We start from the raw sequence: 12,212 nt of genomic DNA on the forward strand, positions 1-12,212 counted from the left end.
ATGCTTGTGGCAGCAAAAGGTAGGAGCAAACTGCAGCACAGAGCTGGAGGGCTATAACCCTGCAAGGGCGGGAGCAGAGAGACACGAACCCCAGTGAGAACCCCAGCCTCTCCAGAGCCTTTCAATCCTTTTCCTACACACATCCAGCTCTTCCCCTGCTGCTCCTCCGCATGGCTTGAGTATCTACACATGTCTGGGGTATCTACCTCTGTCTGGGAGGTCACCGCAGCCCATCGCAAGGGTGGGTGCTGGGAGGGCTGATGCACGAGGAGAGCCAGCGTCATGCAGAAGGATACCAGGACTGCTGGGAGCTGGGCACAGGGCAGAAAACAGCCTCTTTTGGCACAGCTCTGCCCTTGCTAGGGAGAGCTTGAGAAGTGTTAGTTGCTATTACAGGTCACGGGCAGGGGCATCCCTCCAAACCAGCCCCCTGCCTAAGAGTGGGCTGAGTGCAGGGCACGGGCTGGTTCTGGCTCAGCCAGGGATGGGGATGAACCTCCTGCATAGGGGGACCCAAGGATGTTCCTCCAGGAGGCAAATCATTGATGACCTACACCAGAAGGCATGTGCGAAGGGAGCAAGCTCCTTAGGACAGAGGAATTGGCATGTGGGAGGGGAACACCAAGGCATCCTGGCACAGGGACGGGTTGGGAGCCAAAATATAGGCGGTCTTGCTGTTCTTTCCCTTAAAATCAGAGTTTAGGAAGACGTAGAAGTTTTAATGTTACTTACTTTAATGTTTTAACATTACTGGCTTTGCAGTAAGGGATGGGAAAGCCCCAGTGAATTAGCCTATCATGCAATTTATGGCCGGAGGAAATCTTGCTGCACTTCCAGTAACTGGGCCACCTTCCAAAGTCCATAATAAGTTTTTATTTAATTCGTACAAAATCAAAATCCCATCGACTTCATTTCCATCTGCTGGGACATTTCTGTGTGAAAAAAATGACCTCACTATCAGAGGTTCTGCTGCTTTTCTTTAGATATGCAGAAATATAAAAATAACCCCTCTGTCTTCAATGTGAAAAAATCCTGCATTGTCCTGGGGGAGCTTCAGGCAGCTATTAGTTGTCATCATTTTCTTGCAGTTTCACCAAATAAAAGCTTTTCAGAATTATTTAGCAACCTTATCACATCAGCAACAGATTTTCCCTTAACCTCCTGTTCCCAGTCTTGCCTTGAAAAGAATGAGATGCAGATAAGAAAAACACAGGTGGATGTACAAAAGAAAGATATTGCCAGAAGTCATTTCTAAAAGCCATCAGGAGAGCACAAGAGGATACCAGGAACATCTTCTCCTCACCAGGCAGAGAAAGCAAACCCCTGCAAGCTCTCGTTACATACTGGGGGTGATACTAAAGGCTAAATAACCCATTTGCATGGTCAGTGTAGAGCCTGTAACGCAAGAGGCACCAGGGTTAGTTTTACAAACAATTTTATAGTGAGATTAGAGCAAAGAATTCAGTAAGTGCTCAAAGACCTGAGATATATGGTGTGGGAAGTCATAAAGTGCTATTTATAGGGATAAACGCATGTATTTCTTATTTTGGGAACGGACCCTCATACTGGCTGACACTGGGGCCCTCACGAAACTGTGGACAAGGACATATTAGCATGGGGAATAAAAAATAAATTAAAAAGCAAGCAGTGAGGAGCAATCATTTGGGGTTGTCTTCCTAATATTTAACTGAGTTATCTTGAGCGATCCAACATGCCTGTGTACATTTTGCCACCACTAATTCTCCTTCCAGTAACGAACAAGTAAGTTATTCCTCACGTTCTTGCTTAGGCTTGCGTGTGATGCTGAGCAGGCGAGATGCCTGACCAGCTTTTCCCGACGTATCACTCCAGGATGATGGTGGAAACTTCTTCTGGCATAATATACTTTGTACTGTCCCTGGTTAATCCTTCCATACAAACATCATTGATGATTCATGCACATCTACTTGAAAATCAAAAGCAATTCAGCAGCAAAGTGTGAAAGTATGATCCAAGATTTATCTCCAGATACTCATTGTTTATAAATAACTATAACAAACCAGTAATTCTTTTGTCCTACCAGTGAACAGAATCAGAAGAAAATTCAGGGCAAAATGTGTTCAGCCTAGTGCAGAAGAGACAGGAGGTGTTGACTATGAATAACCAGGGGCTGAGGCAGAACATTCTGTGGCCCCAGGTTCTTTTCCAGCTTTGGAACACGATTTTCTATTTTTTGCATAAATTAACTTAATATTCTCTGTATCAGGTATGCATGTGATCAGTATTTTAGCTCCCCAAGTTTTTGTAACCCCTCACGTGACCCAGACAGGTCCAAAATCCAGCTGCTGGGAATCCAGTGAAGTCTCTTGTTCTTCTTATACTTTATATTTTTAAGCTGAACACATTATCAAAACTACCTTGTGATAAGTAGAAAGCCGAGCTCAACAGTGAGGCTGTTTCAAATTGAGAAATATTGCAACTGGAATAACAGGAAATTTCAGGTTGCTAAAATTAGTTTGTGTGAATAATGACTTCTCATGCAAAACAGGTTTTGATAAAAACTCTGCTGGTGCAGCCTCTGCAATCTGACTGTCATTAACAAGAAGCATTAGAGACTGGCACTGAAACAAAGGTATCCTTTCCTAAGACATCCTTCACCTCACATATCACAGAAACAAATACTTGTCTAGAGCGTCGGTGCCACAAAAACAGTTCATTCTTCCACTGTCATAAACTGAAGGCTCTCATGTGAGACTGAGCCTGTGCCTGGAGGCACTCAATCCACTTGCAATAATAATAGCTCAAAGAATCTTTAATTTATGCCTGGCTTCTGTGTTGGATTCCCCTGAGTTTCTATCTTCTTAAATGACAACAGTCTGTTTAGAGTGGCTGTGAGGATTCGTGGGAGAGGTGGGGAGGTGATGCAGCACGATGTGCTTGGATTGCCCTATGCATAAATACATCTCCGACTGGTTCAGGCATGTGCAAGTAGCTCCAACTGTGCTGACTGTGGAGCTGGAAATGGCATATCCGCATGGGTGTGGTGATATATCGAAATTAATAACTTCTGCTCAGGGCAGGATTAACTACCAGCATTGCACCAGGGTGGCTATGCTGCTGGTGCTTGTGGCATCTCAGCGCCGTGCCGCACTGTGAGCATGCTGGCTCTGCTACCTCCGGTGGCGTGGTGCTGCTGAGACAGCAAACCTAGATGTTAAACCTGTGCCCATCACTGTTGGTATCAGACACCCCAGCAGGGCTACTTCCTTCCAGCTTAGGGAAGGACCCCGCTTCCTCTCTGTCTTTACCCCTGACATCCATCTTCTTACGAGGCCACGTCTGCAGTTTCTGGCTATTCCTGAAAGCAAGGATGAGATCCAGTTCAAGATTAGGACACGTGAGGTGTGGGCTGGGTTTCTAAGCTCCCATTGTAGTCAATAGAGATGGAGTCAATGGAGACTGGAGAGTGATGCAAATGTACCATACAGCAGATGAAACCATACTGTGAAGGCAGGGGTCTGAGTATGGAGCAGGGTGTGATCCAGTAGCCTCAGCATGGGCATCTGGTGCTATTCGACACAGTCCATGGCCTCCCACTTGGCGTCCATCTGCCACTCCAGAAGGAAGGTCTCCGCAGTGCGTTACACTTGCCAAATCCACGTGGCTGTCCCAGACACCCCAGCGTGGCACTAAACGTGTAAGTTTAGGCAACTGGACAGCACATCTCGGTGAAATGACTGCTTGCATTGACCCAGGCTGGGTTGAAGTGCCCACACGTAGAGCCCAGTGCCACTGGAGAAGCTGTTGAGTGCACAGGACCCCTGTCCCCAGCTGGCAGGTAAGCCATGAGACTATGGGGGGCTGGACCGTCCTGCAGCCACAGCTTGAGACCAGGTGGGACACTGTATGTGACTGAAACAGCACTACGCACCTACGTTAGGGTAACCAAAGTGAGCCCTGGAGTGCCACTGACTGTTACAGGAGCTGAAAGATGTAGCTCACATGCAGAAATATTCAAGGAGGTGGTTTGATCTCAGACCCAATCCTACTCAAGCAGTAACAGTCTGGCAAACACATTACCACGCTCCTTCTACGGCAACGCATTATTGCCATTCATTTTGACTGTACGTAATACAAATCAAGTCCTTATTACATGAAGCACAGAAACCCTGAAAAGGTTTCCTTGTCCTGCAAACAGCAATTCACAGGGACTCATTCTTACTAAACTGATTTAAGCCTTCAGGGTTGGGAATTCCCCGTACAGCAAATGGGGAATTTAGATTTGAGGAGTGTGTATGCCTTGCTTGACAAGCCCAGCACACGCCGATTTGGAAAACAGAGCAGGAAACAACTGAGCTGAACCATGCAGAAAGAGCAGCCTTGCTTAGGAAGGTGGAAAGACTATGGATGAGATCGACACCTTCCACCTATCGAAGATATGTTCATAAGTTGGGTGTGGAGGACACATTACTTAGCACTGTCTCACCCGTATTCCTCAGCAAGACACATAAAAGCAACAAGTGAAATAACAACAGGTCTGCCAGCAAAAAAGACCTTTGGTGCATAAGCCGTGGTTGAATGGGACTGAAAACTTGGAGGAAAGCAGAGCCAAGTTTATCTCCAGGCAACCAGGATGCAACAGTTCACAGTCCTCCTGTGGGCTGCCAGGTGGAGACATATTTTCATGGTGGATATGTGACAATAAACTGAACTTAGGCAGTGAGTGGTCAAGCCTGGAAGTGAGGCAGCGTACTGCTGTCTTCCATCTGCATCCTCCTTCTTCCCACTCTCTGAAGCTGGTACTCAGCAAAGTACTACAAAAGCAACAGAAAAGACTCTACCTGCTTGTCCTGCCGTGGCTGGCAAGGACCAAAAACATCAAAAAACCCAACCCCTAGGCTTTCCATGGTCAGGTTTCCTTGTGGAAAATGGTAAGTTTGGGTCAGCACACACCATCCTCATCTAAAAGAGCACTAGGGAATGATGTGTGAAGCAGCCTCCGAGGTATTTTGGCATGTCTGCTGTCTTCCTTACTGCTGTAGCATGTCCCGCTGGGCTTTGCCACGAAGTCAGAATCAGCACTGTTGATTTTTGCTTTGTTATGCAAAAGCTTTTTGCATCCTGCTGTTGATGGTTGCTCCAAGATAAATCCATCCCCCTGCAAAGTTTTGTACTCAACAAGTTTTCAAATATTCATGTCGATTGGAAAGCCAGTCATAAAGCTAACGTTTTTAGGGAGGACTTTGTTTTAAATAAATAAACACACATGCAAATAAATAAAGCCTTCCTATGCTATCTTAATATAAAAAAGCTATTTTCGGTAGCATATAACTTATGCTCAAGACTACATGAAAATGTAAAGAATGAACATTGCACAGAGTGGATAATACAGCAATGAGGTTTGTCCTGGCAAAAATAGTTCTACTACACCATCAAAAAGTTATTCATGTTGACGAGCCATGAAATGTTTGCATAAGGAGAAAGGGAACAAAGTAGGAATGCTTTAATGCTGTACCTCATTGGAGCTGCTTTTTCCTTCACTCTTGCATAACTGTGACAGTTGTGTGAAAGGGAAAAGTAAAAAAAAGGGAAAGGACAGGTAATGCTGGCATGAAAAGACATTTGTTTCTGCAGCAGTCAACAGCTGCACAGCAGCTCTGTGCTCTCTTGCACAAAAGGAACAGGCTTGTTGTGCTCTACGTGGTCACCCTGAGTCAGCCCATGGCGAAAGCCTGATCTCCTCTCGAAGACCCACATGAATAGCTCCTGCTTCAAAGTCTGCTAGGCTGTGCAGATGCAACCTATGCAATTGTTATTTGAATGACATGCATGGACTCACAGACCCGAGCCCTCAGCACAGACCACCCCATCAAGACAGGCTCCTAAGCTAGAGGGAGTCTTCCTACAGGTTCACAGACAACAAGTTCTGCATTTCCTTCTCAATCCAAATATTAGCAGTGATTTCATATACTCATGCACACAGAGCTGGATTCAGATGATGGTGCCCAGAAATGTTATGGATGCCCTTCTCTGGACAGCACTAATGACCCCTGGTAGCAGAGTATCCCTGTGACCACAGTGCCCAGGACACCTCTCCAATCCTTTCAAGTGTTGTCGCTGGTGCAGGAGGTGGCTTACCTGCTTCCATGACTCAAGCACTGAAGGTGTACCCACATCTAGAGTACTGGCTGCCCCTTTCATGGAAACAAGTCTGGATATAAGGAAAAACCTTTTCCCCATGAGGACAGTCAAGCAGTGGAACAGGTTGCCCACAGACCTTGTGCAGTCCCTGTCTTCGGAGGATTTCAAGACCCAACTGGATAAAGCCCTATGCAACCTAGTCTGACCTCAAGGACAGGATTTCCTGAGGTTCCCTCCAAACTAAATTATCCTATTAAGTCTTTGTGAAGAAGGGTGGCAGGTACTGAATGAGGACAGGCACTAAATCTCCATAAACATATGAGTTCTGAGATCTATCCACCACTTTGGAGAATGCACAAAAGTCCTGGTCCTGTAGCTTTCTCGAGCAACAAATCCCCACTCCTTTGAGCAGCAACTAGCCTCATTAGAGGAGCAAATCTCAGCCAACAATGCAGGGGCTTAATGGCTTGATAGAAGAGTGACAGAATTGACAGGGCACAGATCAGCTCACCCTCTCCTATGGGACCTGATGGTTGGACGTGTTAAGAAAAACGATCCCTCATTTTCAGTAAAAATCGCAATACTTTGTATTATGTTTTGATGAGAATAATTCACTGCGGTACATGAAAAGCTCTTCCGCCCTTATGTCCCTCTGTGCCCTCCCCAGGGAACAAAAAGCCATTACGGTGACGCCTTGAGAGAGGTGGCCCTTCAGGATATGCCTGTGGGCATGATGCTGTGCTCTGTGGACATGGCCAAATTTGTTTCTTGTCAAAGCTAATCTGAGCAGGGGATGTAATAACTTCACTAATGTCACCACCTGGACAAGCCCATATTATTGCACACAGTGTAGTTCAGGTGGGAGCAAGGATTTTAGCTTTTGAAGGGTTCTGGTTCATTTCCTACTACTCCTGCCCAAATTTCAGCCTTTATGTAACTGGGAGGTGTCCAGGGTTCATGTTATCTTGGGTCACAAGAGTCAGAGATTAACTTTTTTGGCCCAGACTAAGTGGGTAACTATATGGTGGGAGAGCATGTTGCAGGTCCCAAAGCTGCCTGTGATTGAAAACCCAACAGATACTCACAGGATATATGCGATGACCCCGATGGACCAGCAGTCCACGGCTTTGCTGTAGGGTTTCTGGGCCAGCACTTCAGGAGCTGAAAGTAAAAAGCCAAACAAGCACATGTTACAAGACCAAACATTTGAATGTGGTCAAGAGGTAGGACCCTAAAACCTGAAGCTCCCTGAGACCTTGTGTTGCCTTCCACATACAGCCCTTCCATTTGCAAATATCCTGAGGTTTTTGAAGCTCGTATTCTCACAAAGAAGGACGACTCCTAATGTGGAGCAAATTCCCCATTTTCTGACTCCAAGGACAGAAAACAAAACCAAGCACAGAAAAATGCATGAGAGGCAGAGGGCCATCACCTCTGTTTCAGAGGAACTTTAGGAGACTTGGAGGAAAACGAGGCCAAGCTTTGCACGGGTGCTGAGATATACATTCACCCTGACAGCCTTGCAGCTCCACCGCATCGTGCTGCCAAACCAGGGATTTCAAGAGGCAACTCAGAAAGTGCAGTGTGTCAGGGCGGCGATAAGCTACATCTGCAGGAGAGGAAGGAGAGCTGTCACCACCCCTCCCAACAGCTGCCTTCCAAAGCCTGCTGGATGTCAGAGTCAGAGGGAGTGATTTGTCCTTCTGCCTCTGGGAACACAGACACCTCAGAGGGAGAAACGAAAAGCAGCAGGAATTAGACACATGCACAAAGGAACTAAGCCTTCTGCCTCTATAGCTTTCAGCCACCATTGTCTGAATTTTGCTAGAAGTGAGAGCCTGGGTATTTATTGAAACTCTTTGTGGGTCTGCTTTCCTATCTTACACCAGTGACGTAAGTAAAAAGGTGCATTTGTTGTTTGAGAGCCTGAAGTATTATGTTTTCCCTGTTGGGATCTTTCAGTGCAAATGCTTAAACCTAAATTTTAAAACCCTGTGACCCTAATCTTTTTCATGTAAAGAAGCTTTTACTTTTTTCAAAGCAAAATGTCCACAATAATGCAAAAAATCACCGACTGTGGCATTCCTAAAGCAGACTTGCCACACTGGGTTTTAAAAAGTACAGTGTTTCCTCTGAGGACTTTGGAGTTCAAACGCTGCAAAAAAATCATGAAGGGGCAAGTCCCAGCAAAAATATTTCTTTGGGGCTACACCTTCCTCTGCTAGGAGTCTTACCAACATCAAAGCAGTTAGTTACTTGAAGAACAGTGAACAAAAATTGTGAAGCACATAAATGTATTAAAACTTGAGCCTCACATTTAGTTGCTACATATGCTTTGGTGTACTGCTAAGGACACTTCAAAGAGTTATCTTAAGCTAGACAAGTCAACAAAACTAAGGTCAAAACTGCCAGCAAGGAAGGGAACAGGAAGCAATAATGAGAAACAGAAAAGACTTATTGGTGCTTGGGCATGAGAGCTCATAGAAGGGATTGAAGGGAAGACAGTGCACGAGGCAGATGAGGGCATCCAGGTTGCATTTCCACAAACAGCAGAATGATGGAAAGGGTCAAGTCACACTGGGGACACACTGTAAAAAGGAAGAAAATCCAGGGAGATGTGGGTAAAAATATAGCTGGCAACCAGATTATAAAGACTCTTGAAGATTGGGATATGTCCCAGTCTGCAGCACAGGGTAAGTATTACCCAATCTTCAAGTCATCCAGCAAACTGGGAACATTGCATGTATAAGAAATTAAAATGACGGTTCTGTTCATATATTGTTAATCCTAATACACTGTCGTAATGTGTGAATGCTCCAACACCTATCCACTACATGCCAAAGGAGGTTTCTTTCCACTGTACCTAGCATGAATGGCTCCTAACCTGGCCTTAGGTGCTTGGCAGAAACCTGCACCCCAATCCTGACTCCTTCCAGGACATAGGCACGCTGCTGTCGTCTATCAAGACAAAGGTTAAAATGTTCTTACTACAACAGGGGAGAGAGCTGTGGAAATATAAAAGGCATCTACAGCTTGTGCCCAAAATGTAACTCCTTTGCCAACGGCTGGGTCAGGGTCTGTGTGTCAGCTTGGTGCTAGTCAGTCTGGCAGGGGTGAATTTGAAGACTAACTTGTGATAAAAGAATAAAGCACTGGAGAGCCATCCTATTTGGCCTGCCACTGCCTCCCAGATAACCTGGCAAGCTGGGACAGTCTGGCAAATTTACATTTCTCTTGTATAAAACAGTTGTTCCTCAAAGTTGCTCAAGATAACCTTCCCAGACAACTCTTGTGTCCCCTAATCTGACTCTTCCCTTCCTGATTCATCAAAATTTGCCTCCAAGTTTTCTTCTAGAAAGAATCTTTTTTCAAAATGTGCATCAAATAGGGTTTGTGAGACTCAGTTTCCTTTTTTTGTTCCATCCTTTGTGCCTGAATTTTGTGACAAAATATGCGGAAGAAGGGAGTTAATTTTCCCCTGTCCTTAGTTGATTAGATGTCTTCCAACTCTCCAGTCCTTCCAAATTCCCAATATTTTATTCACATATCTGTTCTACCTTTGACTGTCTGCTCCTGTTTGCATCATTTTCAAGACTGGTAAACATTATACATCTTATATCCCCCAAAGAAAATACTATGCAAATGGCTCCTGAGCACCACAGATCCTAGTGAGCTCCTGACATTATACAGATACGCCACATTAGCATAACAGAAAACAAATCTGAGATGTGAACTATATAAAGATTCTCCCTCTTAAAACATCAAAGCTGTGCTGGGGCATTTCTCTCTGTTTTAAAGGAGTGAAGAGCACTGATAACAGGCCGTTGCAGCTGCGGATGGTGGCTGTGAAGCAGGTAAGAACACCACAGGATCAAGCCCAAAGCAAACGTGAGGCTATTACACCCCCTTTGGTAAACTTCAGTGAAGAAAGGCAGGAGGTTTAAGTAATTATTTTAAGGCCAAATGGCTGGTTTTGATTTTTGTTCCAAAGAACAGACATGCAACAGGAACAGGAGAACATAGCTAAGCATCATCTGTCTCTGATATATGGAAACGACGGAAATATTTAATGAGCTGAAAAACAAGTCAGAGGAGCTCTCAGAAATGATGGTAGATCAGTGCCAAGAGGCAAAAGCAGGAGACGCAATGAAAAAAATCCGAGAGCTGACGGCATTAAAGGATCAACACAGACAGCTGAGGAGACAAAACAGCAGTAAGGAGAAGGGGAAAGTCAAAGCTCCCATTTCTGGCGCTGGGGAAATGCCAGCTGAGCAAAAGCTTCCAGCATGGCACCTCCCCAGGGAATCACTGTGGGCTCAAATGCTACACAATGGTCATCCAGAGACAGGGACATCAATGAAGCAAACCTGGACCCTTCCTCCACATCCAGGAACTGTGTTTCAGGCCAAATTAGCATTGTGACCAGCAACATGTGGCAGGTAAAATGTTGGGTAGTGGTCCCAGGGCTTCATCCCACCTGCAGGTACATGAAGATGTGCTTCCCAGGCCAGATGATCTGCTGTTTTACACTTAGGGGTTTTTTTTGTTTAATTATATTTTGCTTTTAATAAGAAAAAAAATTAAAAGGCTTCTTTCAAATGGAGGTTTTAAGAAAAGGTACAGAACAGGAATGCTTGGAAACTTTTCAGAGCACTATGCCATTACCCCCAGTGAGCACAGCTATGCTAATAAGGTCCCTAAAAATGCAGCTGCTGGATGCCAAAAACAGCAATCCATGTTCTTGCAAAGAGCTCAAGTGATGGGGACTGCTCTCGTACTTTAAGTCTGTTGAACAAGCTGTACAAGTCATGAGGCTGCCTGTTCTTCATACCAGCCTCGTACTTAAAAGTGATTCTCCTTCACTCCCATGATGGTGCTACTCCCAGCAGCTTTTGCTGTCTCACAAGAACTCAGTCTAATGTTATTTTCTGTGGTTTATATGGCTTCCCACAAGCTGCATGCCAGAAGGAAAGAGGCATTTGAACAAAGGATGATGGTTTTGAAGATCCCCATAGGAGTGACAAATCAGCAGGCTGCCGTAAATGTGGGAGGAATAGAAAGACCTGAATAGGGTTAAAATAACCAGGGACCTGCTTACATTGGGCAGGGACATAGCTCAACTGGCCAAGCGGATTGGCCTGGTGCAAGCCAGGACTAGTAGTTCACCTGGTAACTATTTTAGTGCCAGTTTCCATCACGTAGGCACGTCCTACAAGTAAAGAAGGGGAAACGTGAATGAGCTGCACAGGTAGAAGGCGCCCATGAAATCCAAAAGGGAAGGTGAGAAACGGGCAGAGTTTGTAAGGGACGCCAAAGGGAGATGGTGCCAGCCCCATTGCTTAGGACTCTTGAAGGTACCACCTCAAGATGATGGACAGAGAGGAACAACCCTGCACCATTGAGAAGATGGTTGGATGCATGAAGGACCAACCCAGCCCCTCTCCTGAAGCCAAAGATGGTTCAAGAGCAGTGTGAGCTCCTCTGCCGCCATAAAAAGTGTCTTCCTCATGGTGCAAACAGGCTAAGAGGCATATGAAGCAGCTTCACCACAAGACCAGAGTCCCTGTTCCGCTGACTCCTGGGATGAAAACAACTTCTTTCCCTCTTTCACACAGTCCTCCAGTGTTCATCTTGTTCTGCTTGGCCAAAACTTCAAAGTTTGGGGCTGTTTCTGAAGGACAGCAGGGTTTCAGTGCAGCATTGCTGGCTTCTTGTGCTCCTGTTGTCCCTATTTCATGTTGCTGAGTCAGATTTAGATAGCTGTCATGGAACATAACGCAGCTACAACCACACACAAGCAAACCCCATTTCTGGATACGGCAATGGAGCTGAGCAATCGCACCATCACAAGCCTGTGCCTGAGCAAACGCTGGTGAGAGCAGTTCCCGTGCTTTATTTTTGAATAAGTCAAAATTCAACATGGAAATCTCTGGCTTACTTAAATGTTTTGGTCTTGTGCAGGGCTAAGAGCAACACATGGCTTTTATATCATCTGAAATTGCTACTGGATTTCTGGCAGAGCTGAAAGTTGTGAAATGACCTTTCATAAAAGCACAACAGAAAATAAAAACAGTGAGTGAGGTGGGATGTAC

General features: G+C 45.4%; 1 protein-coding gene across 2 annotated transcripts in view; it reads right to left on the reverse strand.

Annotated features, from left to right (window-relative positions):
- Positions 1-12,212, reverse strand: part of CAMK1D (calcium/calmodulin dependent protein kinase ID) — a 230,884-nt gene that overhangs the window by 24,139 nt on the left and 194,533 nt on the right. For both annotated transcript variants that reach the window (XM_050900482.1, XM_050900475.1), the window contains exon 6: positions 7,206-7,281. In XM_050900482.1, coding sequence (XP_050756439.1) covers positions 7,206-7,281 — 76 coding nt within the window. The remainder of the gene's footprint in view (positions 1-7,205; positions 7,282-12,212) is intronic.

This window comes from Gymnogyps californianus, chromosome 1 (assembly GCF_018139145.2).
Source record: "Gymnogyps californianus isolate 813 chromosome 1, ASM1813914v2, whole genome shotgun sequence".
NCBI classification, from domain to species: domain Eukaryota; kingdom Metazoa; phylum Chordata; class Aves; order Accipitriformes; family Cathartidae; genus Gymnogyps; species Gymnogyps californianus.